General features: G+C 34.1%; 3 protein-coding genes across 11 annotated transcripts; 2 read left to right on the forward strand and 1 right to left on the reverse strand.

Moving 5' to 3' along the window:
* Positions 1 to 9,037: 9,037 nt before the first annotated feature.
* Positions 9,038 to 12,599, reverse strand: LOC111280080 (uncharacterized). 3 transcript variants are annotated; one of them, XM_022867234.2, is made up of 2 exons: positions 10,076 to 12,591; positions 9,038 to 9,245 (listed from the first exon to the last, which is right to left on the reverse strand). In XM_022867234.2, the coding sequence occupies exon 1, from the start codon at positions 12,346 to 12,348 to the stop codon at positions 10,129 to 10,131; it is 2,220 nt and encodes a 739-aa protein (XP_022722969.2). In that variant the 5' UTR covers positions 12,349 to 12,591; the 3' UTR covers positions 9,038 to 9,245; positions 10,076 to 10,128. The 3 variants fall into 3 exon arrangements, with proteins under 3 accessions (XP_022722969.2, XP_022722968.2, XP_089612805.1); XM_022867233.2 differs by having other exon boundaries at positions 9,038 to 9,254; positions 10,076 to 12,589; XM_089756679.1 differs by lacking the exon at positions 9,038 to 9,245 and having other exon boundaries at positions 10,193 to 10,405; positions 10,629 to 12,599.
* Positions 12,600 to 17,845: 5,246 nt separating this feature from the next.
* Positions 17,846 to 20,994, forward strand: LOC111279707 (uncharacterized). 4 transcript variants are annotated; one of them, XM_089756649.1, is made up of 7 exons: positions 19,156 to 19,291; positions 19,393 to 19,528; positions 19,662 to 19,715; positions 19,964 to 20,078; positions 20,223 to 20,312; positions 20,452 to 20,550; positions 20,640 to 20,994. In XM_089756649.1, exons 3-7 carry the CDS (start codon positions 19,690 to 19,692, stop codon positions 20,739 to 20,741), a joined length of 432 nt encoding a protein of 143 aa, XP_089612775.1. In that variant the 5' UTR covers positions 19,156 to 19,291; positions 19,393 to 19,528; positions 19,662 to 19,689; the 3' UTR covers positions 20,742 to 20,994. The 4 variants fall into 4 exon arrangements, with proteins under 4 accessions (XP_089612776.1, XP_089612775.1, XP_089612774.1 ...); XM_089756650.1 differs by lacking the exons at positions 19,393 to 19,528; positions 19,662 to 19,715 and adding an exon at positions 17,846 to 19,075 and having other exon boundaries at positions 19,158 to 19,291; XM_089756648.1 differs by having other exon boundaries at positions 19,393 to 19,715.
* Positions 20,995 to 21,538: 544 nt separating this feature from the next.
* On the forward strand, positions 21,539 to 25,072 carry LOC111279851 (actin-related protein 9-like). 4 transcript variants are annotated; one of them, XM_089756645.1, is made up of 11 exons: positions 21,540 to 21,866; positions 21,949 to 22,021; positions 22,122 to 22,227; positions 22,327 to 22,458; positions 22,548 to 22,637; positions 22,891 to 23,091; positions 23,178 to 23,220; positions 23,301 to 23,354; positions 24,073 to 24,117; positions 24,555 to 24,605; positions 24,798 to 25,072. In XM_089756645.1, coding segments are annotated over exons 5-11 (492 nt in total). In that variant the 5' UTR covers positions 21,540 to 21,866; positions 21,949 to 22,021; positions 22,122 to 22,227; positions 22,327 to 22,458; positions 22,548 to 22,635; the 3' UTR covers positions 24,894 to 25,072. The 4 variants fall into 4 exon arrangements, with proteins under 4 accessions (XP_089612773.1, XP_089612771.1, XP_089612770.1 ...); XM_089756644.1 differs by having other exon boundaries at positions 22,122 to 22,191; XM_089756647.1 differs by having other exon boundaries at positions 21,539 to 21,866; positions 22,122 to 22,458.
* Positions 25,073 to 26,175: the final 1,103 nt, after the last annotated feature.

Genomic DNA, 26,175 nt, shown 5'->3' on the forward strand with positions numbered 1-26,175 from the left:
CTTGCATATCCATGGTCATGTGTAGACAAAAACCTGAATCATCAGCACGACCGATACAAACTTTGACTGTGTCATCATATTTGTAGAGCATGCATGACTAGGTTTTCTTGTTATGTAAAAGAGTTTTCGTCTCATCAGTTTGCCAGCCTTCAAGCAAAGGGTCGATTTTATTTAGAACTCATGAACACTTCCAAACACTAGGTAACATTTTGCTGCCTAAAAACTTAAAACCCCTCCTCTTTTCTCTCTAGAGTTCGCTGCGACCGTGGCCATTGATTAGAAGCATCCCACATCAAGTAAAGAATCGAATAGTACAAAAGAACTTATCTATATGGTAGCTTAGCAAGGAGGGAGGAAGTCTTAAAAGGGTTGGTTAGCTAAATATGCCACGCTCCCTGTCACGATCTGCGTGTTCTTCATCGTGTTTTTCATTTTGAAATCACGCGTCCATACGGCACCAAGATTACTCATAGTTGAGGTTAGTCTTTCGTGAGTCCATTTTTTTTCTATGCGGCATCAAGATTACTCATAGTTGAGGTTAGCCTTTCGTGAGTCCATTTTTTTTAGACAGTTTAATTTCGATCTTTCAAGTTGCATACATAAAAGCCTTTTCTTTGGTTTTGATCCCGTAGGGTTATTTATTCTGAACTCTATAAGGAGTAACTTAACTCTTATCACTTATCAGCCCACGATTCTCAAAATGGTCCCGAGCACCCATCTCTGTCTACAGGGCTTAAGGTTTCAAGCACCGACCCTTGAATACCTGTGGGGCACGCAACCTCAGTTTTTATGATATTATTACTTCTTAACATGGTGAGAACCTAACATCATGTCCGTCCGTATTGTACGTAAACTCTTGTATCAAGTTTACGTAAGCGTCACACTTAAGTTGGTCAGCTGTCAGCTCGGAGCTAGGTTCATCTTATCCCAGGGGACTCAGTTCTCAGGGTTTAGGCCCTTAGCATCAGTGTAGGTCGCCCGCGTGCATGATTGACACCCAACATCATGCTAGTCTCACAAGGGGGATTTGGATGGATTACCCCAGCTGCAGCACACCTTTATCGATTGGCTACAAGGGTCTAGCAGCGTGCCTGTGTCACGGACCTAAGGGGGAGTCCTGAATCCCACATCGAACATAATAGGAGGGTCACTGGGGTATAAAAGGGTTCACACCATCTCCGCCTTGTGAGGCGCCTTTTGTAGGACAAAACCGTGAGGCCAGGGGGGCCAGAGCGGACAATACCTCACAAGGGTGTGAACCGTGGCGGAAGGCTGATCTGGGACGCCGGAAGGGTGAATGCCCGGGTCCCGGAGCCGCGCGGGTTCGGAGCTTGAGTCTCGACCCGTGACAAGTGGTATCAGAGCCAGCCCTAAACCGTTCGATCCACGCCGAGCGCCTCGAGGGAGGTAGGCAGGGTGGCCGGCCTCCGTGACGAGGGCGTCACGAGGTTGGGTGCGGGAGAATGTCACGGACCTAAGGGGGAGTCCTGAATCCCACATTGAACATAATAGGAGGGTCACTGGGGTATAAAAGGGTTCACACCATCTCCGCCTTGTGAGGCGCCTTTTGTAGGACAAAACCGTGAGGCCAGGGGGGCCAGAGCGGACAATACCTCACAAGGGTGTGAACCGTGGCGGAAGGCTGATCTGGGACGCCGGAAGGGTGAATGCCCGGGTCCCGGAGCCGCGCGGGTTCGGAGCTTGAGTCTCGACCCGTGACACCTGCATGCTAGCTCGCACATTCTTCAGGCTCAATGGCATTCCTCTTACGCAAACATCATGTCATGATCTTTCTGGCTCAAAGAGAGGAAATCGAGGGGCATAACGAACTCTACCATGTAACCTCATGGCTTAATGTGAAAGCGCGATACGAGGCCCGCTGGCCCCAATCATCCTCGGGTTTACTATGATCCGAGGAAACATCGTGCCACACTCGTGACCTTACGATGCCCGCCCACCTAGACATCACTAGTGCCTAGGAGTAGCTCATTTCAAACTAGTCAGGCCCCTACTTGTCCGTTAATCAAGGAGGTGGTGGAAAGTTGACACCAATCATCCCCTTATAAAGAATGTAAGAGATTTTTTCAATCTCTTACTAGTAACCGTAAGATTGTCTGAAATGGAGACACTTTTCTCTCCAGTCATCTCAGGGCCTTTCTCTGGCTAACTCAGGGCCCCATAGCCTTCTTTTTGGTCACCATTATTCCTTGATTCTACTCGTTGCTCCATCAACCCATTCGAATGTGCCCGCACATGGCTTCGACCGACAGCACCTAACTGGCTAGTTGGTCCCAGGGCATCGATGCACTGCTTCACACTTACCTGCGTATCTTGGGGTTTAAGACTCAAGCTATCCACGCACAATATCCCCCAACATATTTTCATGCTCAGAATGCCCGTACATTATTTCCACCGATGGCACCCACCAGACTACTTGGCTTGAGGGTGCTTGACCACTGTGCCGAACTTACCCGCATATCTTAAGGTCCAAGGCTCTCACTACTCGCACAACATATTAGTAATATGTTCCAATGCTTTAAATGCACGTCCGCATCGCTTAGAATTATTTTTTCATCAGTTTGGTCTCGATCGCTGCTCAGTTTAGGGTCAATCATGGCAGGACTAAGGCACACCAAGGCCTGACCATGAGACTATCCCTTACTTACTATGTTGATGCCCTCATAAACTCTAAGACCACACCCAACTCTCTTGTTGCACATAGTTGACATTTACTCATATGTCTTTCATTTATGCACTCAAGGATTGGGTCGAGGTCCCGTCATATGGGGCACCACCCACAGTACTTGTCCATTGTTGATGTAGATTGGTCATATCCCAGCGCCAATGCACCTCCGTTTTGTTCTTACTCGAACCATCTCACCCTATCTTGGTTGCTGCATATGTGCCACAACATTGCTTCCCTTGATCATATCACGTTGCGACCTCAAGGCACCCTCATTGATCAATGACCCTTAGTAGAATGAATGACCACCCGCTTCGTTACTCATTGGTGTATCCCACTGGACGTGACCCCTTACACCAACATGCCTGCAGCATCGACTCTTCGATGCGTCCCTTTAAACGTGGTGTTTAGGTCAACCACACTCATACGACACCACACACGATGACCCTAGCACAGTGGCATTCAGACGCTTAGGTTATCTCACAACTTGGGTCCTCTCAGCCCCTTCAAGGTCACCTCTCTAGGGGTGGCCCTTTGGCCAACCGCCCTCGAGGCGACACCTTAACCCGTGCTATCTCGATCTCTGTTCCTAGCTTGAACACTATGCTCTATCTACTCAGGCTCTTCTGTCTTGACTCAATCCCACAAGGAATGACGTTTCCCCCACTTTTACTCGAAACTTGGTTCAGCACTGTAGGCAACCATGACTCTTTGATGGTTTTACAGTTCGTCTACCTTGACTCTGGCATACTCCTAGGGCATCTCAAAGTCCATTCCATACCTAGAGATCTACTGATCTAACCAATCACGTCATTCACTAACTTGTTTGACTCGGGGATTCAGCCACCTGCTCAATTCTCAAGGTCCACTGACTTACACTTTTGAAGGCCATGTCAACTGGCCAATTCCCATTTGCCTGTTCCACTAGATCACACTCTGTTGTGGCCCACTGACCACCACCACATGTGAGGCCTTCCCTCTTGGCCAACACAAAACTTGATTCACTGACTCACACACTCTCGTGACCCACTAACCACGAGAACTCGTGGTCCACCAACCATCACAACTCATGGCTTCAATCTTCAGCCAATTCACACTCCTCTATGTAATGGCTCTATGCTTGGACCCAAATACTTCGACTTACACCTCCGTTGGGGCACCTGCACCATATAACAAGTGCACACATTAGTTATTAATCTTGATACGCATGTCTCGTGTCTCTCAGGACAAAACTCACTAGGCCCTACTGGCTTTACACAACACCATTTCATGGTGTAAGCCCCTTTTCGCATTTTGGTCTCACCACGGTTTCTTCCACCGTAAATGCATCACATGCCCCAAAACATGCCAACATCTTTTTCTAGATTAGGCTAGACGTCAGTGCTCTTTTGCTTGGCATTCAAGAGTCTACTCGATAGCCTTTTACATAGGTCAAATTTTCTCACAGCACACATCGTTGGCTCCTTTTCAAGCCCCCATAGCCATTGGACCACATTCGCATCTTGATAGCTCTTTTGAGCTTAGTACCACCTCAATTTCATGTCATTAGGCCTACACATTTTCACGTTAATCTCGCCACTGAGCCTAGCCTAGGCTCTGATACCACATGTCACGATCTACGCGTTCCTCATTCTAAAATCATGAGTCTGTGCGGCACCAAGACTACTCATAGTCGAGATTAGCCTTTCGTGAGTCCATTTTTCAATGTCATGGTCAGGCCTTGGTGTGCCTTGGTCCTGTTATGACTGACCTTAAACTGAGCAGCGATCGAGATCAAGCTGACGAAAAAGTGGTTCTAAGCGATGCGGGCGTGCATTTGGCGCATTGAAACATATTATTAATATGTTGTGCGAGCAATGGGAGCCCTGGATATAAGATACACGAGTAAGTTCGAGACAGTGGTTAAGCACCCTCAAGCCAAGTAGCCCGACGGGTGCCATCAGTGGAAGGAGTGTGCGGGCATTCTGAGCATGAGAATATGTTGGGGATATTGTGTGTGGATAGTCTGAGTCCTAAACCCCAAGATACGCAGGTAAGTGTGAGGCAGTGCACCGATACCCTAGGACCCGCTAGCCAGTCAGGTGCTGTCGGTCGAAGTCATGTGCAGGCACCTTCGAGTGGGTTGGTGGAGCAACGAGTAAAATCGATGAATAATTGTGATCAAGAGGAAGGTTATGGGGCCCTAAGTTAACGGGAAAAAGGTCTTGAAATGGCTGGAGAGAAAAGTATCCCCATTTCAGACAATCTTACGGTTACTGGTAGGAGAGTAAAAAAATCTCTTACGCTCTTTATAAGGGGATGACTGTTGTCAGCTCTCCACCACCCCCTTGGCTAGCGCGCAGGCAGGAGCCTGGCTAGTCTGAAGTGAGCTACTCTTAGGCACTAGTGGTGTCTAGGTGGGTGGGCATCGTAGGGTCACGAGCGTGACACGATATTTCTTCGGGTCATGGTAAACCCAGAGACGGTTGGGGCCGACGAGCCTCGTATCGCGCTTTTGCTTTGAGCCATGGTGTTACATGGTAGAGTTTGCTATGTCCCTCGATTTCCCCTCATTGAGCCAGAAGGATCATGAGATGATGTTTGCGTAAGAGGGATGCCATCGAGCCTGAGGGATGTGCGGGCTAGCAGGCAGGCACGTTGCTAGACCTTTGTGGTCAATCGGTAGAGGTGTGTTGTAGCTGGGGCAGTCCATCCAAGTCCCCCTTGCGGGACTAGCATGATGTTGGGTGTCAATCATGCGTGTGGGCAACCTATACTGATGTTAAAGGCCTCAGCCTTAAGAATTGAATATTGTAGGATGAGATGAGCCTGGAGGCTTCGAACTGACTGCTGATCAGCTTAAGTGTGACGCTTGCGTAAACTTGACACGGGAGTTTGCATACGATACGGGTGGGCATGGTGTTGGATTCTCACCATGTCAAGAAGTAATAATATCATGAGAACCGAAGCTATGTGCCCCACGAGTATTCAAGGGTCGATGCTTGAGACCTTAAGCTTTGCGGGTAAAGATGGATGCTCAGGGCCACTTTGAGTGGCTGATGAGTGACGGGAGTTGGGTTCCTTTTTATAGAGTTTGGAATGAGTAACCTTACGGGGTCAAAGCCAAAAAAAAGACTTCTGTGTATACGACTTGAAGGATCGAAATTAAGCTGTTCAAAGAAAAATGGACTCACGAAAAGTTGAACTCAACTATGAGTAGTCTTAATACCACTATGATGCGTGGTTTCAGAATAAGGAACGCACGGATCGTGACAACCCCCTCGTTAGGTGGGTGCTGTATGTCCATCAAGACATATGGCCGACATAATTTGTGGAACATGTTAGGGTTGGCTCGCACGGACGATCCTCCGTTTCTGGTCAAATTTCGAACCAATTTTCCAACTTTAAAGTAAAGTAATATTGCCGCAAGTCTTGGTGTCAAAGCTTAAAATCTATTGTTTTATTTTATTTGTCTACACTAATTTTACATTATATTTATTTATAATAATAAATCTTCTCTCTCTATTTAATATGTTTTTAAAGTAAATTTCGAACCTAATCCTTTTTTTTTAAAAAAAAGCATGTACAATACTTTTGTATTTACGAGTTAAAGTTTTAACATAAGAAAGTCGAAATCAAAGTTTTAACATAAAAAAGCTGAAGTGTATATCTTATTATTTTTGTGTTTACGAGTCAAAGTTTTAACGTAAGAAAGCCGAAGTCAAAGTTTTAACATAAGAAAGCTGAAGTATATATCTTATTCGATACAAATTTTTTTTTTTTTAAGATCCCCTATAATAATGAGAAATATTTTTACATATACGTACAAATCGATCAATCATATCATAATTGGAGGAATCAATCAACGTCAGATTATTAATGGGATGCTCTAATATGTACAAAATTTCGCTTTAAACAATGATCCAATGACAGAAATAATTGAATTCTTGTATCCAAATTCTTCGTAGCATCATCTATAAAGTGTCAACCATTTATAGTTCTGTATTTTATTTATATATGGATAAACATTAATAAAAGAGAAGAATTTACATTATATTTGAATAAACATTAGTAAATGAAAGGAAATTAACGTAAATGAATGAAATGTTTTTTTAACATATTTACATTATATTTGGATAAACATTAGTAAAAGAAAGGAACTTATGTTATGTTTGGATAAAAATTAATAAAAAAAATAAAGTAAAAGAAGAGAATGTTTTTTAAAGAAAATGAAAAGATATATGTACCTTTATTTGAATAGCTAAAATTAATAAAAGAAAAAAAAATCTTAACTATTGTTTGGTTAAATAATAGAAAGAAAATGAAATAATTAATTATATTACCTTTTTATATAAAATAACATATAATATCAAATTAAACTTTTCTACCAAGATTTATTGTAAAATAATGTCAACGATAAAATTATTAACATTTGGATTGTTTTAATTTTTAAATTTTTGATTAATAAATGTTTATAAATATTAGTTAAAGATAATAAAAACATTATTTAAATATATATATAATGTATTGTTTTTCTTTAATTTTTTTTTAAATAATACATCCTTAAATTTTATCATTAACCAATTATGATAACATTTCTTTTTTTCTAAAGGAATTGGAAAAACTTTGTTTGTCGCTTGGGCTCTAAAATCCAAAATAAAAATTATGATCATGGTAATTTATACTTATCCATCACCCTCTTTCTAAAGAAAAGAAGAAAACAATAGATACACTTAGATTTGTTCAACTAAAGCAATACAAATAAATTAGTACATCTTGTCAAATTGCAACTATATATAAATAAGTATAAAACTGTACTTCACCGTTGATTTGTCACCTTCGTTTTTGCTATAATATTTTTATGTAAATATTAGTGTTAAAAAATTACTAATTAATTTTAACTTAATTATAAAGAGAAAATTAGATAAATCACCTACAAATGAAAAATAAGACAACAGATATAAACATAAAAGAATAAAAAGAAAAAGGGAAAGAGAAAGAGAAAGAGAAAAAAATATTGCTTTAAAAAGAAAAAAAGGAAAAGAGAAAAGGGTATTGTTTTATTCTCTAATTTATTTATCTTATGAAGTAATCTAAATTTAAAGCTGATTCTATTATTTTGTGTTGAGTGAAAGCGACCAAACTGATACATATTCTGTACTTGGTGAGAGAGTAACATTTAGATTCTCTAACTTTTCATCTTCAAAGATATACCATTCTTCACCATCAAATTCTTCTAATATCATTTGAGAGATCTAATCATAAAAAATATCTTTTGATACGATGAAAATCTCGAAATTTAAATGAATTATACAAAAGAAAGATTATTTAAGTTGCAAGTTTAGAATAATCAAAATTTTACATTTCATTAAATTTCAAGGTTATAATCAATAAAAATAACTTCGTTGTATTTTTGGAAGGGATAACTGAATTTTGATTAATTTTTTATTAAATAAAATTAAACATTTTCTCAATTTTATTTGCCAATAATTGGAAAATAAAGAAAAATGAGAACCAGACAACATTGGAGTATCAATGGAATTAACTTAGAGTATAATTTGAAAAAAATTGTACGAAAATGAAATTCAAATAAAAACATTTACAATTTTTTTTTCTTATTTTTAAATTATAATCTCATTTATAAAAAAATAAAAATAAAAATACACTGAGTCCTTTATCATAACTTATGCGTAACTACTTGTATTACCTATAAGCTTAGCACCTTTTAATTTGTTTTCTATTGCTTTATGGGTGACTTCTTGCAAGCCTGCAATCTTATGTTATACTCGTCAAGCACAAATTTTATGAATTCATTAATGTTACGATTGGAAATATAAATTTTGGAAAATGAATTTATTTTTTTTAATAATCAGGATTAAGATCAAATTGTAATTATACTATAATTCAATATAAAATTTTATCATTTTACTTTACTTCTAATAAATTTTATCACTATATATATTTTCAAATTGGTTGATTTTTAGACAAAAAATAACAAAATTAATTAGATTATTTATGAAATATGCAGTTAATGAAAGTGAATGTAATTGAACATATATATATATATAGTGATAAATTTTAATAAAATTAAAATAAATGATCAATTTCAACATTAGCCAATATTATATAATGACAAATTTTGTCTTAATCCCCTTTCTAATATATAGCCTCAATAATATGTCCAGTAACCAACAATGCTAATATACAATAATCACAGCTCCTTATAAGAGAAATCTAGATTCACAATAATTAAATTTGAGAAAATTATAATATGGTTTCCATTCATTTGATCCAATAAAAAATATATTAAAGTAGCTCATAAAACGACAATAACAACACCAACAACATGATAGATTAAAGCACACAACACACAAATTTGAGATGAATCCCAATTATTTTATACTTAAAATAGAAGTTAATTCAGCAACTCTCCTCAATTCCAAGGATCAGCACAAGTATTTGATATTTTTCTTAACAAAGAGACCAACAGAACTGCATGCATGCGACTCCAAGTAAAGGTAAGGCAGATGAAAACCAACCTTTCACCTCCTTGCGATCGAATCTGCTACTGTGGCTTCCTTCCCTTTGAACCCTTGCAGAAAATAAAGAAGGAATTAATACCTCTAAGCTTGGGAAATGAAGCTAATGGGGATTCTAAGGAATCACAAAATTAGGAGTATTTTTTCAATCACCTCAAGTTTTAAAAACAAATCATTTTATTAATTTAACTAATTGTCAATTAATGAATTCAAATGATAATTTAACCGAAACTACTACACAATCAAACAATTTTTATGTACACCAATTGGGTCCTACAAGTTTTTTTTTTTAACCGTACTCAAAGTTTTATTAAAAATAATCGTATCCTTTTACAAACTTTAAAGAATATAACATATTTATACTAAAATTCTAAAATCGACTTATAAATAAAATAATAATAATAATAATAATAATAATAGTAAATGAGATAAAATATAGTAAGATAAAATAAAATAAAATACTAATTATAGTAAAAAAGATAAAAAACAATAATAAAAATATAAAACTTGGTTTAATTCCAATATAATTGAAATCGCCTATGGTAACACCTATTTTAAATATAGTTGATGAGCCATGTCAGGGGTGATGGTTTCTAAGTTTATTGAGTGTAATAAGTGTCCCAAATCCTGTCTATTTTAATTCTACAAAACAAGTGAAGACTGAAGAGGCAAAGCAAAATTATCATAAAAGCATAAAGGAATCTGCTGAAAATACTACTTTGCAAGGCATGCATTTTACATATACATTTTTTTTTTATGGCTAAAACACAAAACTTCGCCCTTTAATTAGATGGCTTAAACAGTTTGTAATGGACATTTTACACTTAAAACTGAAAAGCTAAGTCACGATGATAAAAAAAGAAAAGGAACACACCTTGTTCATCAGAATCGTCGCCTTTTCCAGCAAACTTGAAATGGCTATGATCTTTAACTATCAGGAGCCATGGCATCTGTCTGAGTTTTATACAGTGCAATTGGCCTTTTACTACTGACTCTAGGAGGACCATTGAGGTAAGGAGGTTTTACACATTCCCAATGGACAACATAATTGCACGTTGACTCTGCACATTCAAGAGCCAAATCTTCGCAGGGTTTACAACATTTTTGACATGCAGGATAAAAATGAGTCTTCTTCACAAAAGTGAGAGGGTGTGGATGCAGATCATTTTCTTTGTAAATGCTTCCTGGTTTGATAAACCCATACCTTCCAAGAACACATTTAGGATGAGCAGAAGTCTCACATGTAGCACAATGATAAAACCAAAGATTCGGATCTCTTTCTTGTTCACAGATGTCACAATAATGATATTCTGAATAACCATTACCCTCATGATAAGTGAGTGCAAGTGGATGTTTATCACACTTGTGTCCATTTGTAAACGGTAGCCCTAAACAATTTGTACACAAAGAGAAATTGCAACGCTTACATCTAAATGGACTGCTCCCCGTAACACCGCAAGCACTGCACCATCCTTCATAATTACGATTAAAGAAGAGAGGGTGTTCATGTGCTTGATGTATGATCCTATAATCAACAATTGCACATCGAAGACAATAGTGATCATTACATGCATTACATTTATAGGAAAAGCCATTACACTCAAAACGACAAAATCTACATTTGAAAAGGTAGCCGACAGCAATGACGAGAGGTTGTAGACATCTATGAGACCAGAATTGCTTCTTCCTAGTTGGCAATTTACTACAAGTTTTGTGAAGAAAGAAATCACACTGGGATGAACAATAGTAAAATGAATTTGAGATGAGTAGCGTGCAACCATCACAACATTTATCATTCTCCATGATATTGTCGTCACTTAATATTAGGTTATGTGCATGGCTGAAATGTTTTATTTTTGCTATTTCTCCACTTTCATTTTTCTCGGTTACACAAGTGATGGGATTAATAGAACCATCATCATCATGAAGCTTCTCATCCTCATCTTTTGCCTCAATTACAACGTACCAACCTTCTCTCTCTGTCGCACATTTCACATGGGCAATAAAATTGCAATCCAAGCAACAATAACTCCCATACTCTATATCCACTTCAGTATCACAAAATTCGCAATCCCAATTTTTGAACTCATTCTCAGGAAGGAAATAGTTATGGAAAATGGGATGGTGATGTCGTGGGACTTTGATGATGGGTGGTAGTGAAATGCATTTTTTGTGGATTAGAAGGTCGCATGCAAAACATGTATAGGCAGCATAATCCCCCTTGAGGCCACATGCATCACAAATGAAGGAGTGTCGTTTCCAAGACAGGGTGAATGGGTGTTGGTGATTTTTTCCTTTAATGGTAAGCGGTGGTGAGGCACACTCAATATGAAGGGAAAACTTGCAAGATGAACAACAATAAACAAAAGTTTGGAGTTGGGTTTCTTGGCATATCTTGCAGGGAAGATTGTCACTATTAAATTGTAAAATAAGAGGATGTCTCCGGTGACAGGGGTGATTGATTTGAGGAGGTAACTCGGCACATTTAATATGAAGGGCAAACTCACAAGGCAAACAAAAATAAATAAATCCCTTGGTAGATGGCTCTTGTAGACATATTTTACAAGAGAAGCGTCCACCATTAAACTGTAAAATGAGAGGATGTTTGTTGTGAAGGGGGTGATTGATTTCATGAGGAAGCTCAGCACATTTCTTATGTAGGTGAAACCCAGAATCAAGAGAAAAGTATGCAGATTCTAATAATGGTTCCCAACACCCAAAACACTCGGCGGTTTCAAGTTGTTTTTGACCATCTTCAATGGAGATCAATGGATCTTTGATGGCCACGTGTTCAAGCTCTCCAAGTTTCTTTTCAGCAATGTTAAGGGTAAATAAACCACATTTGATATGAAAGTCTAAATTACAAGGACAATGATAAACAAAGAGCTCACACTTTTCGCCGCAGAAATCGCAACTTGCCCCCAGCTCGTATGGTGGCTTTGGTAAAAGAACAAGAGGATGATTGGGATGGAAAGGATGATGAATCTCCGAGGGTGCCTCAGCGCATTTTATGTGGAGGTAAAATCCACATTCAACACAACAAAAGGTTGGAGCCGACACCGCCTCCCCGCACATTGAGCAGTTTGCTTCTTTGATTTCATTGGACACCACAAACGGATGTGAATGCCCAAAATGTTGCAACTCCATCTTTCCTTTTTTTTTTTTTTGATCTCTCAACTCTCAAACTGGGTTTGTGTCTAAGATAACAAAAAAATGTTGCTCAGGAGGCATTTAAGATCACTATGGTTTTTATATTACTTGTTCTTTCCCTCTAATCATGGTAAGAAACATCAAAAGAAGAGAATATTGCTTTATTATCTTTATTTTGTCTAATATAATAATATAAATTTAAAATAATTTGCAAGTTTAGAATTTAAGTTTGAATATAATTCTTTTAGTTTGTTTAGAGAGATAGCAACAAAGGCATAGATTATTTTTTTCTCAATATTTTAGAGGGTGTACTTTTCCTTTTCCAAAGATATCCCAATCTTTACCACCTAATTATTGCAGTTGATGCTACCTGTCCTTTCTTTAAGAATTAGATTTAATTATTTGCCAAGTTTAGAATCAAACTTTTATTAGTATATATATTATAATAGTTTAAATATTATATTAAACTAAATTTAAATAAAATTATGAATTATTTGGCCTTTATTTGGATTCTATCACACATTTGGTATAATGGGATCCATACTCATTTTTTAAGCCAGCTGCATTGCGTGGTGCATTTGGATGGAAATCCGTAAAAGTGTTGCGTCCACTACTCTTTCAAGCGAAGACTAGAAAGAAAAAAGTTAAATAATTTTAACTTTAAGGTGGTTAATTGGCCGATTAATTATCTTAGTGTAAAATTAAAATAGAAAATATTTTTTTAATTATAACATTTTATTCTCAATAATATTATTATATTTATATTTAAACATATATCCCAATCATAAATTTATTAAATTTAACTATTACAATAATTAATTTCAATATCATTATTATTTTTAATTTAATAAAAATAAATTTTATCGCTTATCTGAATAAATACTTATACATATTTTCAGGTGGGATTTGGATAAAAATTCTCAAGTCTCGCATGATTCGATTAGATTGGTGAGAATAGTTTATTATTAGATAATTATTTTTTAAAATTCAAATATTAATATAAAATATTTAATATTTAAATAATAAATTTAAAATACACTAACTTAAATGGGCTTGAATGAGTAGTTCGGGTTTTAGGTTTTAAAATACACTAATCCCTTAACATTTCTCATTGGAGTGGACTGAGCTTAAAGTAAAAAGATGTACGCAAAGATTGATCATCAAGGCCGAGCTTATGGACCTAGCTCAAACCTATGGGTGTTAATGGGTTTTAGCATTAAAAATTTTAACTTTATCCAAATTCGAGAAATTTAATTTTTTCTTTAATAATTAAATTTTAAAAATAAAAGCAGAAATGGTTATGGCTTTAAATTTTGTAACAGGCATGGGTATAAATATTGGTAATATAACACCTACCTAATATCTTATATATTTATATCTATTTAATAAATTAATTTTTATTTAATAATATAAATTTTATTTTTGATTAATTAGAATTAATATTTTTATATTTAAAAAGTATATGTTTATAAAAAAAATTACATAAATTTACAAGATAAAAATAAAATGAAAGCTAATTTTTTATTTTTATTTTTTAAAAAAACACTATGAGTACAAAGATTATCCATATTTATTAAATATCAATGGAAATTAAAATATATTTAAAATATATGTTAAATATGAGTACAAAGATAAATATAAATGCATAATCTAAAAAATCGAGAATGAAGACAAAAATTGCTCTACCCTGTATTTAGATCCCTAATAAACACTCAAGATTTTTTATCTAATAATTAATCATTTCCAAAATAACACTGCATTTTGTGATTCTCACTAAAATAGAAAAAAATTACTAAAAAAAGGTGATTAAAGTTGTGAGAAAAAGTTACTTTCCATATAAACTGGCTTGACTAGGGATGATAAATTAACTCAAAACTGTCAGGTTCCAACCTAACCTGATCTTATAAGATTGTATTTTTTTTTTGAAAAAATAGATTTCGAGTTTGGTCGAGTTAGTTTTATTTTTTTGAACGATGGATTCAGGTCGAAGGTAGCTTTATATGAAACCCGACCTAACGTAGAATATTTGCCAAAATATCTTTGTGTGTATGTGTATATATATATATATATATATGTAATTTTTTTTAGGGTTTCCTATTTTTTTCTACCTCCAATTTGTCTAACTCTAACCCTGTCTCAACTTTTCAAACTTTTTTCCATCCACCCTACTTACCTCATTTATACCTCTCGTAGCTTCCATCTATTCCCTTCTTCCATTTCAACAAAGAAAGTAATGACACTAGAAAAGAAGAAAGTCAAGCTTTCAAGCAACAAAGCCAGATTTAGATTCTATAGTAGCTCTTATTGAGTTGCCTTTCATCGAGCAAGAAAGAAAAAGTAGTCGCCACCTTCAACCTAGGTACTTACTTTTAGTGTTGATTCCATGTTTCTTTATATACCAAATTGCTTTTGTTTTGTTGGGATTTTAGTCCCTTTCTTATAGATCTATTGCTTCTATCCACCCAATAGATATATTGACATATCTCTAATAGATTTAAAATAAGGGGGTTACCACTTACCAAAAGCTTTACGGTTAATCTTTTTCTCTTTCTTTCTCATAATTTTTTAAAATGTTCTTTATTTAAGGTTTACCTGCAAATTGAACTTTAAAAAATTCTACAAAATAATAAAAATTTGATGTTTTATCATGTAGGTTTTAGTAAATGATGTTTTAAAATAATAAAATTTTTCTCATTTAGGCTTTAGTAATTATTAAAGAATAAAAATTTATGTTATGTCATGTAGGCTTTAGTAATTCAATAAATTTTTTTCTCAAACCCTTCCAACACGCAACATCATAAAATCTAATTCAATAGCTTAGGTTAAAACATGATGGTACGTCCATTTTCAATGAAGGGGTGATGATGCTAAGGTACTCTCATGGAGTCTAACCCTTAGATTATTTGACAAAAAAAAGTCATTCAACTTTAGGTGATATTGTACTATGCAAAATTAAACCAAATCATGGTTTATATGTAGGCTTCCTTTTGATGGGATTTTGAAATTAATAATGAGACTTTGATTTAGACATTTAAGGACTTTTTTTACGTAATAATTTTATTCCCTTGTAAATTATTAATTGAGTGTGGTTGTATAAATCAAATTTAAAACTCAAATAATACTCCATCTTTACTATTATTAGGTTTGAGTAATTTGATGGATTTGTTTTATTCTATGGTTGAAATTGGTTTCGTTTGTACTATATGGTTGAAATCAGCTCTATATTTTTTGTCAACAAACAATTTTTTAAATAAATTTAATAGCTTAAAATTTATTTGATATATGTAGAATAAATTTATAAATTGCAATTTATTATTTTATTTTATTTTATTTTGGTTAAATGCTAATTGCTTATTGATTATGACATTTTAAATTGTACATGAAGACTTAAACACTGCACTCAATAATTATGCCATGAGCAAGACTGTAGTTTGAAGGCTTTTTAGAAAAAAAAAAAAAAAACCCTTTTAAGGCATTCATGGGAGTTAAAATGGGTGGATATTGATTTCTAACTTTTTTTTTTTTTTATAAAGAGAGTAATAACTTGAATATAAAAAATTATAAACATTGATATTTAAATTATAAATTTGTTAAATGTCGTTTCTTAAATACAACTATATTAGTGTAAGTTAAACTTTATGTTTGCTTTGAACTTTAATAGGATTAGCCAATTAGAGGAATTTGAAAAATGAAGAGATCATAATATTTTTCTAGAAAATTTTGAAATAAGACACTACCTTGAAATTTCAATTAATGATTAGTTAGGTGAACGCCCAAAATGTTGTAACTCTATCTTTCCTTTTTTTTTTTTCTCTCAACTTTCAAACTGGTTTTGTGTCTAAGATCGCAAAAAAATGATGTTCAGGAGGCATTTAAGATCACTATGGTTTTAATGTTGCTTGTTCTTTCCTTCGAATCCTGGAAACAAACATCAAAAGAAGAGAATTTGGTTTATTATCTTTTGACACTTTTGACAGTATTTAAAAAAAAAATCTGATGAGGTTATAAAAGAATATAATATTGCTTTATTATCTTTATTTTATCTAATATAATAATATAAATTTAAAAGTAATTTTCAAGTTTAGAATTTAAGTTTGAATATGATTCTTTTAGTTTGTTTAGAGAGACAACAACATTGGCATAGATTATTTCCTTCTCAATGTTTCAAAGGGTGTATTTTCCCTTTTCTAAAGATATTCCATTCTTTACCACCAAGTTCTTGCACTTGATGCAGCCCGTCCTCTCTTTAAGAAATGGATTTAATTATTTGGCAAGTTAAATCAAACTTTTGTTAATATATGTATATATATATATATAATAGTTTAAATATATTATTAAACTAAATTTAAATAAAATTATAAATTATTTAAATTTGAATTTTATCACACATCCAAACTTATTTTTTAGGCCAATTATATCGTGATACTTAATTTCAAGACCATCGTTTTATTTATATTTAAATATATATTTTAATTATAAACTTTTTAATTTTATTATTATAATAATTAATTTCATTACCATTATTATTTTAATTTAATTGAAACAAATTTAACCATCTATCAAAATAAATACTTAATAAAAACAAAAATAACTTGAAATTGGATAAACATGTTTCGGTTGAGCTTTGGATAAAATTTTATAGTCTCAAATGATTCAATTAGACTGGTGAGAATAGTTTATTATTGAATAAATAATTTTTAAAATTTAAATATTACTATAAAATATATAATATTTAAATAATAAATTTAAAATACACTTACTTAAATGAGCTTCAACGAGTAATTACATTTTGAGGCTTTTAAAATACATTGAACCCTTAATAATTCTCATGGGACTGGACTAAGCTCAAGCTAAAAAGACATAAGCAAAGATTGATCAAAGGGCCCAGCTCGTGGACCTAGCCCAAACCTATGAGTGTTAATGGCTAATAGGCACCAGAGATGTCAATATTATTTTTTATCCTAATGAAATGGAAATATGTATTAAATTTGAGAATGAAGACGGTATGGTTTTAAATTTTTTATTAGAAATAATGATGGATAATATAGTACTCATTTTATATTTATATTATATATTTTTATATATTTAATAAATTAATTTTTAATAATATAAAGTTTATTTTAAATTAATTAGAATGAATATATTTGTATTTAAAAAATATATAAATGTGAAGATAAAAATAAAAAAATAAATTTTACTTTTATTTTTTAAAAGAATTACAGGTATAATAATTACTCATATTCAATAAATAATTATGAAAATAAATATAAATTTAAAATAAACATTGAATATAAGTGTAACGATAAATATAATATTAAAAATTACGGATGAAGATAGAAATATTTCATCAACTTCGTACCCAATCCGTTAACAGATCTAACAGACAGTCCTAGAATTATTTATCCAATAATTAATCATTTAAAAAACGCTGAGTGATTCCCTTTAAAATTAAAAAAAATAAAATAAAATAACAATGACAAAAAGTTACTTTCCTTACAAAATGACCTGGTACCGGTAGTCTGCCGCTAGAATAACCTCGAAAACATAAAAAATGACTGACTCTTTTTAACCAACCCCCTTTCGTGCCTAAAACTTTAACACGAAAATAACCGCGAAAATCCCAAAGTGGTAAAATCATTTTGGCGCCGAAAATATATTCGATACAACACTAAAACCCTCCCAAATCCCTTATTCTCCTCTATTTTTACCCCCTAAATGTCCCTCCCTTTCTTTATCTCTCTCTATTTTTCTTCTCCTACTGGGTGAAGATAATCAGATATGGAGGCCATGGATATAGACTCGGTAAAAGATAAGAAGGTTCAACAAATCCAATCGGCCCTGGATAACATCTATCGTTAAGTTGCTCCCTAACGACCTTGATTCTTGTCTCCGGTCAGATACTGTTTGTCGAATGGTAACTGCGACTGGGTTTCCCGTTTCTACCCTGATCAGCTCAGGTGATCAATTTGAAGAATCTAAGCCCGTTAGAACCCAAGTGAAGGAGGAGCCTTTTTTGAAAGTGAAGGAAGAGCCTGATTTGGGGATTGAAAGCACTGTTTTGATGAAAGAAAATAAGGAGATTAAACTGAAGAAAGAGCTTGATTTAGGGATTGAAAGCAAAGTTTTGATGAAAGAAAATAAGGAGATTAAAGTAAATGAGGGGCCTGGTTTGGGGTTTGAGAATGATGTCCCAGTGATGGAAGAAATGGCTTCGGATATCAGAGAGGAACCCAAAGCCAAGAATGAAGATTCAAAGTCAAGGATGTCTTTTGTTGAATTTCTTCAGTTAATAAATACTAAGGTTCAATCTCTTGATACTCTCAAAACCGGGATAAAAAAAAAGAGATTGTTGATTCTGTTTATGCTGCTCTGGTCAAGGCCTCTGAAATTGTAGAGATGAAATCAAATAATCAGAACCTTCCATTATTGAAAAAGGAACCTGATTTTTAGTGTTCTAAAGGGTTGTAAAACCCGCTTGATGTAAAGAAATAAGCTTTTGAAGAGAGGAGAGTGAAAGATGTTCTGGTGGAAGATGGGGATTTCACTGAAGAACTTGGTTGGTACTTGGTTGGAAGGACAATAGTTAATGCAGTTTCAACTTTCAACAACCAAAGGGAAGAACAAGTTGTTGGATAATGAGATTGTTTACTTCACTTTCCCTTCTCCAGCAGCCAGTTGCAAGCTTTAATTTATTGTTCGCTTCTCAACGAAGCACTAAGGGGAGGTTAGTCTATTTCACCTTCACTTAATTGATAGTATTTTTTCTGGGGTATTTTTTTTTTATAATTTTTGTTATTGAATTTTAGATTGGTCGGCTTCCAATGGATTAGGCAAAATGGGTAAATCCCCTTGTATATTCTAACAAGGTTAAAGTTCTTGGTGGGTGTACAGCTGCTCCAACAACACTTAGTAGTATGCAAGCAATCATGCTATTTTTAAGGTAAAAGTTTTAGATTTTTTTTTTAACTAAATGAATATTTGTTTTAGCTTAAATCTGGAGTCTTTGAGGGTATATTGACCCTTTTTTGTCATGTTTGGCAGCTTTTAGATTCACACTTCTATAGTTACAGAGGGTGATAAGTCTTCCTGGATGTTTGATGCACCCTGGAACATGGAGTCAATGCTTAATCCTCTGTTTAATCTATTTAAACACCTAAAAATAAAACCATATCAGAAGGTATTCTCCCAATCCTCTGGTTTGGTGAAAGCCAAACTCTAGATGAGGCTACTTGTTACTGTGGGCCTTGCTATAACATTATTGTGGTTTTTCATGTACTATATATGCTGTTGTTTTTGGTGCTTCGCATCAGGCTGACTTCACTTCAGAGGAACTGAATTATGGGAAGTTTATTCTCCATATGGAAGTACGTTTAATTTCTCCATGACTTTTCATATTAGTAAATTGTTAAGCCTTAATTTTATCACTGATGTTTAAATTATTGGCATAGCAAGTTTCTGTACCTATAATTTCTCCATAACTTTTCATATTATTCGTAGTAATTGCACCTATACTGATAAGATGGGATATAGTGTATAAAGAGTTTGGCTAGGACTGGTCATAAAACACTAATGATATCCTGTAGATATAATGACATATTCAATATGTTGGCAGGTTCAATGAATTTGGGGTTGATGGCTGGCCTGCAGCGAAGGAGTTGATACCAAAGCTTGATCTTGCTAAGAAACATATATCTTCTCAACTCCATATGAATTTGCCACATATTGAAGTAAGATATTATTATTCTCTCTAAATAACTTGTAATGACTTTTCTTTCTTATTTTGATTTATTAAGTTCTTGTCAATATGATTTATCTTTTTCATATTGCTCTAGTTGTACTTTCTTTTCTGACATGGATACTTTTTTACACAGGTTAGACAATTAGTTGCAACTGCCATTGCCTTAAAGGGACTTGGTGCTATTCTATTTGTATTTGGCCATGGCTTTGGAGCCTTCCTCCTGGTAAGAATTTTATTTCTTTTGGGTGATTTTTTTGATTACATTTGAAATGTAAAAGGAAGTTTATATTTGAACATGCACCTACCATTTTCTTCTGCTTCTACTTTTATGTCTCATTTAATTGTCCTTTTTTTTGCCATAGTTTGTCTACTTGCTGGTTAGCACTCCTATTCTCTATGATTTTTACAACTATGGTCCCAAAGAGCCTCGGTACTCTGTTCTGCTCAGTGATTTCTTGCAGGTATGTACAAATGCATATCTAAAGTGTTTACAGGCATTTTGATGTGAGAACATCATTGATTTTTCTTTTTTCTTTTTAATCAATGGCACTGTGTTGCACAATGTGGTGCATTAATTTTCTTCTGGGGGATGAAGAACTCGATACCAAAGAGGCAACTAAAGATGAAGGTCCCAAAGCCAAAAGCTGCTTAGATATATTGAAAAAGGTAGATGGTGAAGATTGGAAAGTTCTTCAACGCTTCATATAGAAATGATGTCAAGTAGTTGCTGTGCAACACCAGATAATAATTTGCAGATCTAGTCAAATACTGATTGTTTCCAAATTTTAGGAGTTGCTAAGTTTTTATTGTTCTTTATTCACTGAAACATTTGAAAACTCGATTCGTTTTCCCCTTGTTTATTTTCTGTGACAATATGATTTTGAGTTCAAAGTTTAGGGTTTTAATGAATTCTTCTATTTGCTAGTTTAGACTCCAAATGGCTTATGATAGATTTTATAGTGCTGGAATCATGCCTGCCCTTTATGACAGCAATACCTTCGGCACTCATTAATGTTTCATGCAGCCATTCATGTATGCAATAATGAAGAAAGAAAGATTATAAGTTCAGGAGATAGGGCGCATTCACAGAGGATACGAAAATATCAGGATCATCGGTTTCAGTTTTGATTATTCTTTTCCATTATTGACCTTAGATTATGATTTTTGCACCTTACCTTTATTTACGTATTGTTTCCACTTCCAGTCATGAAGTTGCTATGGTGAATGTAAATTGTCTGAGTCATGTTTTTATGCCTGGAATAGTTTAACATTAGTATTACAAACTAGAACTCCAAGAATACGATGCCTGCAATAAATTTTTTTTTTTTGTATTTGAGGCAATTAATATTTGAATTTTAATTATTAAAATTCAAAATTTAGGACTCTAATAACAAACCATAAATACAATACTAAAGATTTTTGGACCATAAATACAATACTGAAGATTTACAAAATATTTTAATTCAAGCTGTGATTTAAGTTAAAAAAAGAAAAAATACAGCTTTCCCTTCACATCATGCCAGCCCATTTCTTCTGGGCTCTTACCCAAAAATAAGGCTCTGACTTTTGATGGAACAAAGCTAACAAAGCCTCAACGCACCGTTTCTCGTTTTATCCTTCACAAACAAACGAATTTGGTGATCGTCGCCGTGGGTTCTCTACTGAAAGTGAAAAACCAAGAAGAAAAGGGACAGAAAAAGAAGTGAAGAAGAAATAACAAAGCTGGAATTTCTTCAAAATTCAAGAACTAGCTCATCCCTTTTAGCTTCTCATTATGGTGAAACTAGAAAAACCTAGTTTCATTGAAATTTTTTTTAATATATATAATAATTTTTTAATTTTCATTTTCGTTTTTGCAGGATTATTTGAAAACGGTTATTCCTTCTCAACTCCTCCTGGTTCGTGGCTCCAATCTCGTCATCATCAACCCCGGTACTTCCTTTTTCCTTTCTCTTTTTTTTTTTTTAACAAAATTTCCCAAAATAAAAAAAAAACCAAAATTAATGAACTAATTTGTTTGCAATTTGCTTAGGCGCTGCAAATGTAAGAGTAGGGTTGGCAAAGGAAGAAGCTTCATTGATGAATGTTTTGCTAATATTGATGTTGGTGAAATTTGTTTATGCCCATTAGCTTAAAGGGTTCATCTAAAACTTTCTATCTCAGATTAAAATAAAGATATCTTACAATTTTTTTTTTCATGTTGGTGATGTCATTTTTATTTACTTTTCCTTTTCCAGGATATATCAAGATGCCTTCTTTGGACTCAGAGGCATCATCAGACATGGCCCCAAATTCGTACTGACATTTTGACAAAGCCTATAGATCTATTGATGCTGAACAGGCTAAAAGAGTCCTATTGTGAAATCCAGGTGAATCATTTGGCTCCTGGACCTGGTACTCTTTGGTTTCTTTGCTGTGGAAACACTCTTATTGTAATTTTCTATGTATCGTTGCATAGGAGGGTGAACTTGATGCTGTAGCTATAGTTCATTCTTATGAGGATGCCATGCCTGCTGGATCTCATAAGACAAGGCTAACTGCTCTCAATGTACGTTTTCAAATGAATTCAGATATCATTTCCTTTATTTTCTTGAAGGATTTACATTTGATGGTTTGTTTTAAATAAGTTCCTCCAATGGGTTTGTTGTATCCAACACTTTTAATTCCTGATTTGTATTCTCCACCACCTCGTTCTTGGTTGATAATAATTGTCCAAGTTATTGCTCTTGCTGTTGGTTAGTATACCTGTCCAAGTCTTGAATTATTTCCTTTAGCACTGTTTTGATGGTGTGCTTATCCAGGTTTCATGACTATGAAGATACGCTTGAAGAAACATGGCATATTGAATTCCCAAGAAGATCTGACATGCCAGATGGTCTATATCCTGGCATTAATGTTGGTTTACCAATGTGGGATAACTACCCATTTTTTTCAATGAAACCAAAGAAAGAAGAGAAAGTTGGTCTGGCAGAAGCGATAACCAGTAGCATTCTTTTTAACTGGTAGGTTTGCATACTGCTAATTAAGCATGTTCTAATAAGCTATAATGCTATCCGTATCTAACCATTTGGTTCTTTTTGATTGGAAGTCGCATAGACCTGCAAAGAAAATTGTTCTGTAGCGTACAATTGGTGAGTTTCTTTGGAAGTGTAGACACATGAGATGCTTTTATTTTTTAATAATTGAGCTTGTAACTTGGTTTGTGCTTCAGATTGGTGGAGTGGCTTTAACTGGTGGACTATTTCCTGCTGTGGAGGAGACGTTGGTTTCTCTCTCTCTCTCTCTCCCCAATTTGTTATCCTCCTACTTTAAGCATATATGATTCTAGCTAACATTATCTGCGGTTAATGTATTCTACAAAGACATGTTGCATGAAAAAATTAAACTGTCTTTTTTTGAAATCCAGCATTCTAGCTAACTATTAGGATCCTAACCTATAAAAGTAGGTGTGTTTTACTGCTAATTTGAAGCATACATCATAAAGTATCTGGCTGGAAGAGTACTAAGTTGGGTTAGTTCAAATGCCTAGTTCTCTCTATTGGCAGTGTTGACTCAGAATGGCTTAAGTGCATTGATTGCCAAGAAAATAGTAATAAGTGTCTCCCAGATCACCTTGTGTTTGACATTTCTTTGTCCTCGTGGAAATTTTGGTTACTGGATTCTTACTCTGTTTTTTAGTAATTCATCATCTCAAGAGTTATGAGAACCATATAAATGCTGGGTTCTTTTATGCTCTGTTATTTCTGGCTTAGAACTGCTCCGGAATGCTTATACTTTGTACATCCATTCTTTTTTTCATTTTTTATCTATTACCCTGATTAGCGGAGAAACTTACAAGAAACATATTGAGATCTAGTTTTTACTATTCTCCAGGATAATAGACTATTTCTTAGTGCTATTTAAAATGCATTGGTCCTAAGTTAGTTCCTGTAGGTGATTCTGACACCCATATCATCCTTGTCTGTTCTTTTATATTTGTGCAGATCTTACATGCCATTCCTTCAACTGAAGTAATTGATACTGTTGAGGTAAGTCTGCTGAATTTTAATCTTCATTATAAAGGTGTTATGCCTCTCTTTTTTGCCTGTTTGTAGCCACTTCAATGTGGTTAGAGTTCGGGCATATTATCTATTGTGATATTTAGATGGACTTAATTTTAATATTGAATATATAAGTAATAATTCCTGCTCAATGCAATATGGTGCTCTATACATAGCTATTGGGGTCAAAAAAAGTGTATATCGTCAGTGATATGTAGATTAACTAAATTTTTATATACTGTAACTGAAAAATAAATATAAAATCTTTTATGTCCAACATTATTTCATGATTAATTTAAGTTAGTTTTACACTTGAATTAGGTTCTAGGGTGTTTGTGGTTTTCTGTTCCTTATAATTTGTCTCTTTATTTGTTTGAGCATGGATGTTGATTTTGGTATTCTTGGATTCCCTTCTTGTGAAATAGGTTTTGCAATCGAGAACAAATCCAACTTTTGTGTCTTGGAAGGGCGGAGCTGTAAGTGATCTCCCATCCTTTTTCTTTTCCATGTTCGATATTCTTTTGTGTCTGGTACAATGAAAGCACATTTGCTTAGTGCATTTTGCTTATGCAATATCTTCATGGGATGAAATTTTGCTTATCTTGACGTAGATTTCCTTAGATTACTTCAAATGTATTTCTTATGTTTATTTTATCCTGTTTATACAGATCCTCGAAGTTTTAGATTTTGGTCGAGATGCTTGGATACATCGAGAGGACTGGATCCGCAATGGGATTCACATTGGGAGTGGCAGAAAATGTTAAGGATTCTTATTCCATCAAGCACAGTCCGTGTGTTACATAAACTCCTAGAAGACGGTGGATAGGAGGACTTCTCTAAGTAATGTTCATCTTCAAGCTTGAAGATAACATTTTTGTTGGAAACCTGTTAGTAAACAATAATTAAATTTGAGAAAATTATAATAGATTTCCATTCGCAGGTATTTGATATTTTTCTTAACAAAGAGACCAACAGAACTGCATGCATGAGATTCCAAGTAAAGGTAAGGCAGATGAAAACCAAGCTTTCACTTCCTTGCGATCGAATCTGCTTCTTTGGCTTCCTTCCCTTTGAACCATTGCAGAAAATAAAAAAGGTATTGATACCTCTAAGCTTAAGAAATGAAGCGAATGGGAATTCTAAGGAATCACAAAATTTGGAGTATTTTTTCAATCACCTAAAGTTTTGAAAACAAATCATTTTATTAATCTAACTAATTGTTAATTAACAAATTCAAATGATAATTTAACCGAAACTATTACATAATCAAACGATTTTTATGTACTTCAATTAGGTTTCACAAATTTTTTTTTTGTACTTAAAATTTTATCAAAAATAATTACATCATCTTTTATAAACTTAAAAAAAAATAACATATTCATACTAAAATTTTAAAATCGACTCACAAACAAAATGATAATAATAAAATAATAATAATAAATAAGATAAAATATTAATTATAGTAAATAAGATACATAACAATAATAAAAATATAACACTTGGTTTAAATTTCAATATGATTGAAATCTCTTATGGTAACACCTATTTTAAATAAAGTTGATGAGCCATGTCGGGTGATGGTTTCCAAGTTTATTGAGTGGAATAAGTGTCCCAAATCCAATCTATTCTAATTCTACAAAACAAGTGAAGACCGAAGAGGGAAAGCAAAATTATTATAAAAGCATAAAAAAATCTCTTGAAAATACTACTTTGCAAGGCATTCATTTACATATACATTATTTTTTTTTTTTATGGCTAAAGCACAAAACTTCGCCTTTTAATTAGGTGGCTTAAACACGTTGTAATGGACATTTTAGACTTAAAACTGAAAAGCTAAGTGACGATGATAATAAAAGAGAAGGAACATACCTTGTTCATCAGAATCGTCGCTTTTTCCGGCAAACTTGAAATGGCTATGATCTTTAACTATCAGGAGCCATGGCATCTGTCTGACTTTTATAAAGTGCAATTAGCCTTTTGCTACTGACGCTAGGAGGACTATCGAGGTAAGGAGGTTTTACACATTCCCAAGGGACAACATAATTG

Source organism: Durio zibethinus, chromosome 27, assembly GCF_047325235.1.
Source record: "Durio zibethinus cultivar Kanyao isolate XHJ-2024 chromosome 27, ASM4732523v1, whole genome shotgun sequence".
Classification (NCBI taxonomy): Eukaryota; Viridiplantae; Streptophyta; class Magnoliopsida; order Malvales; family Malvaceae; genus Durio; species Durio zibethinus.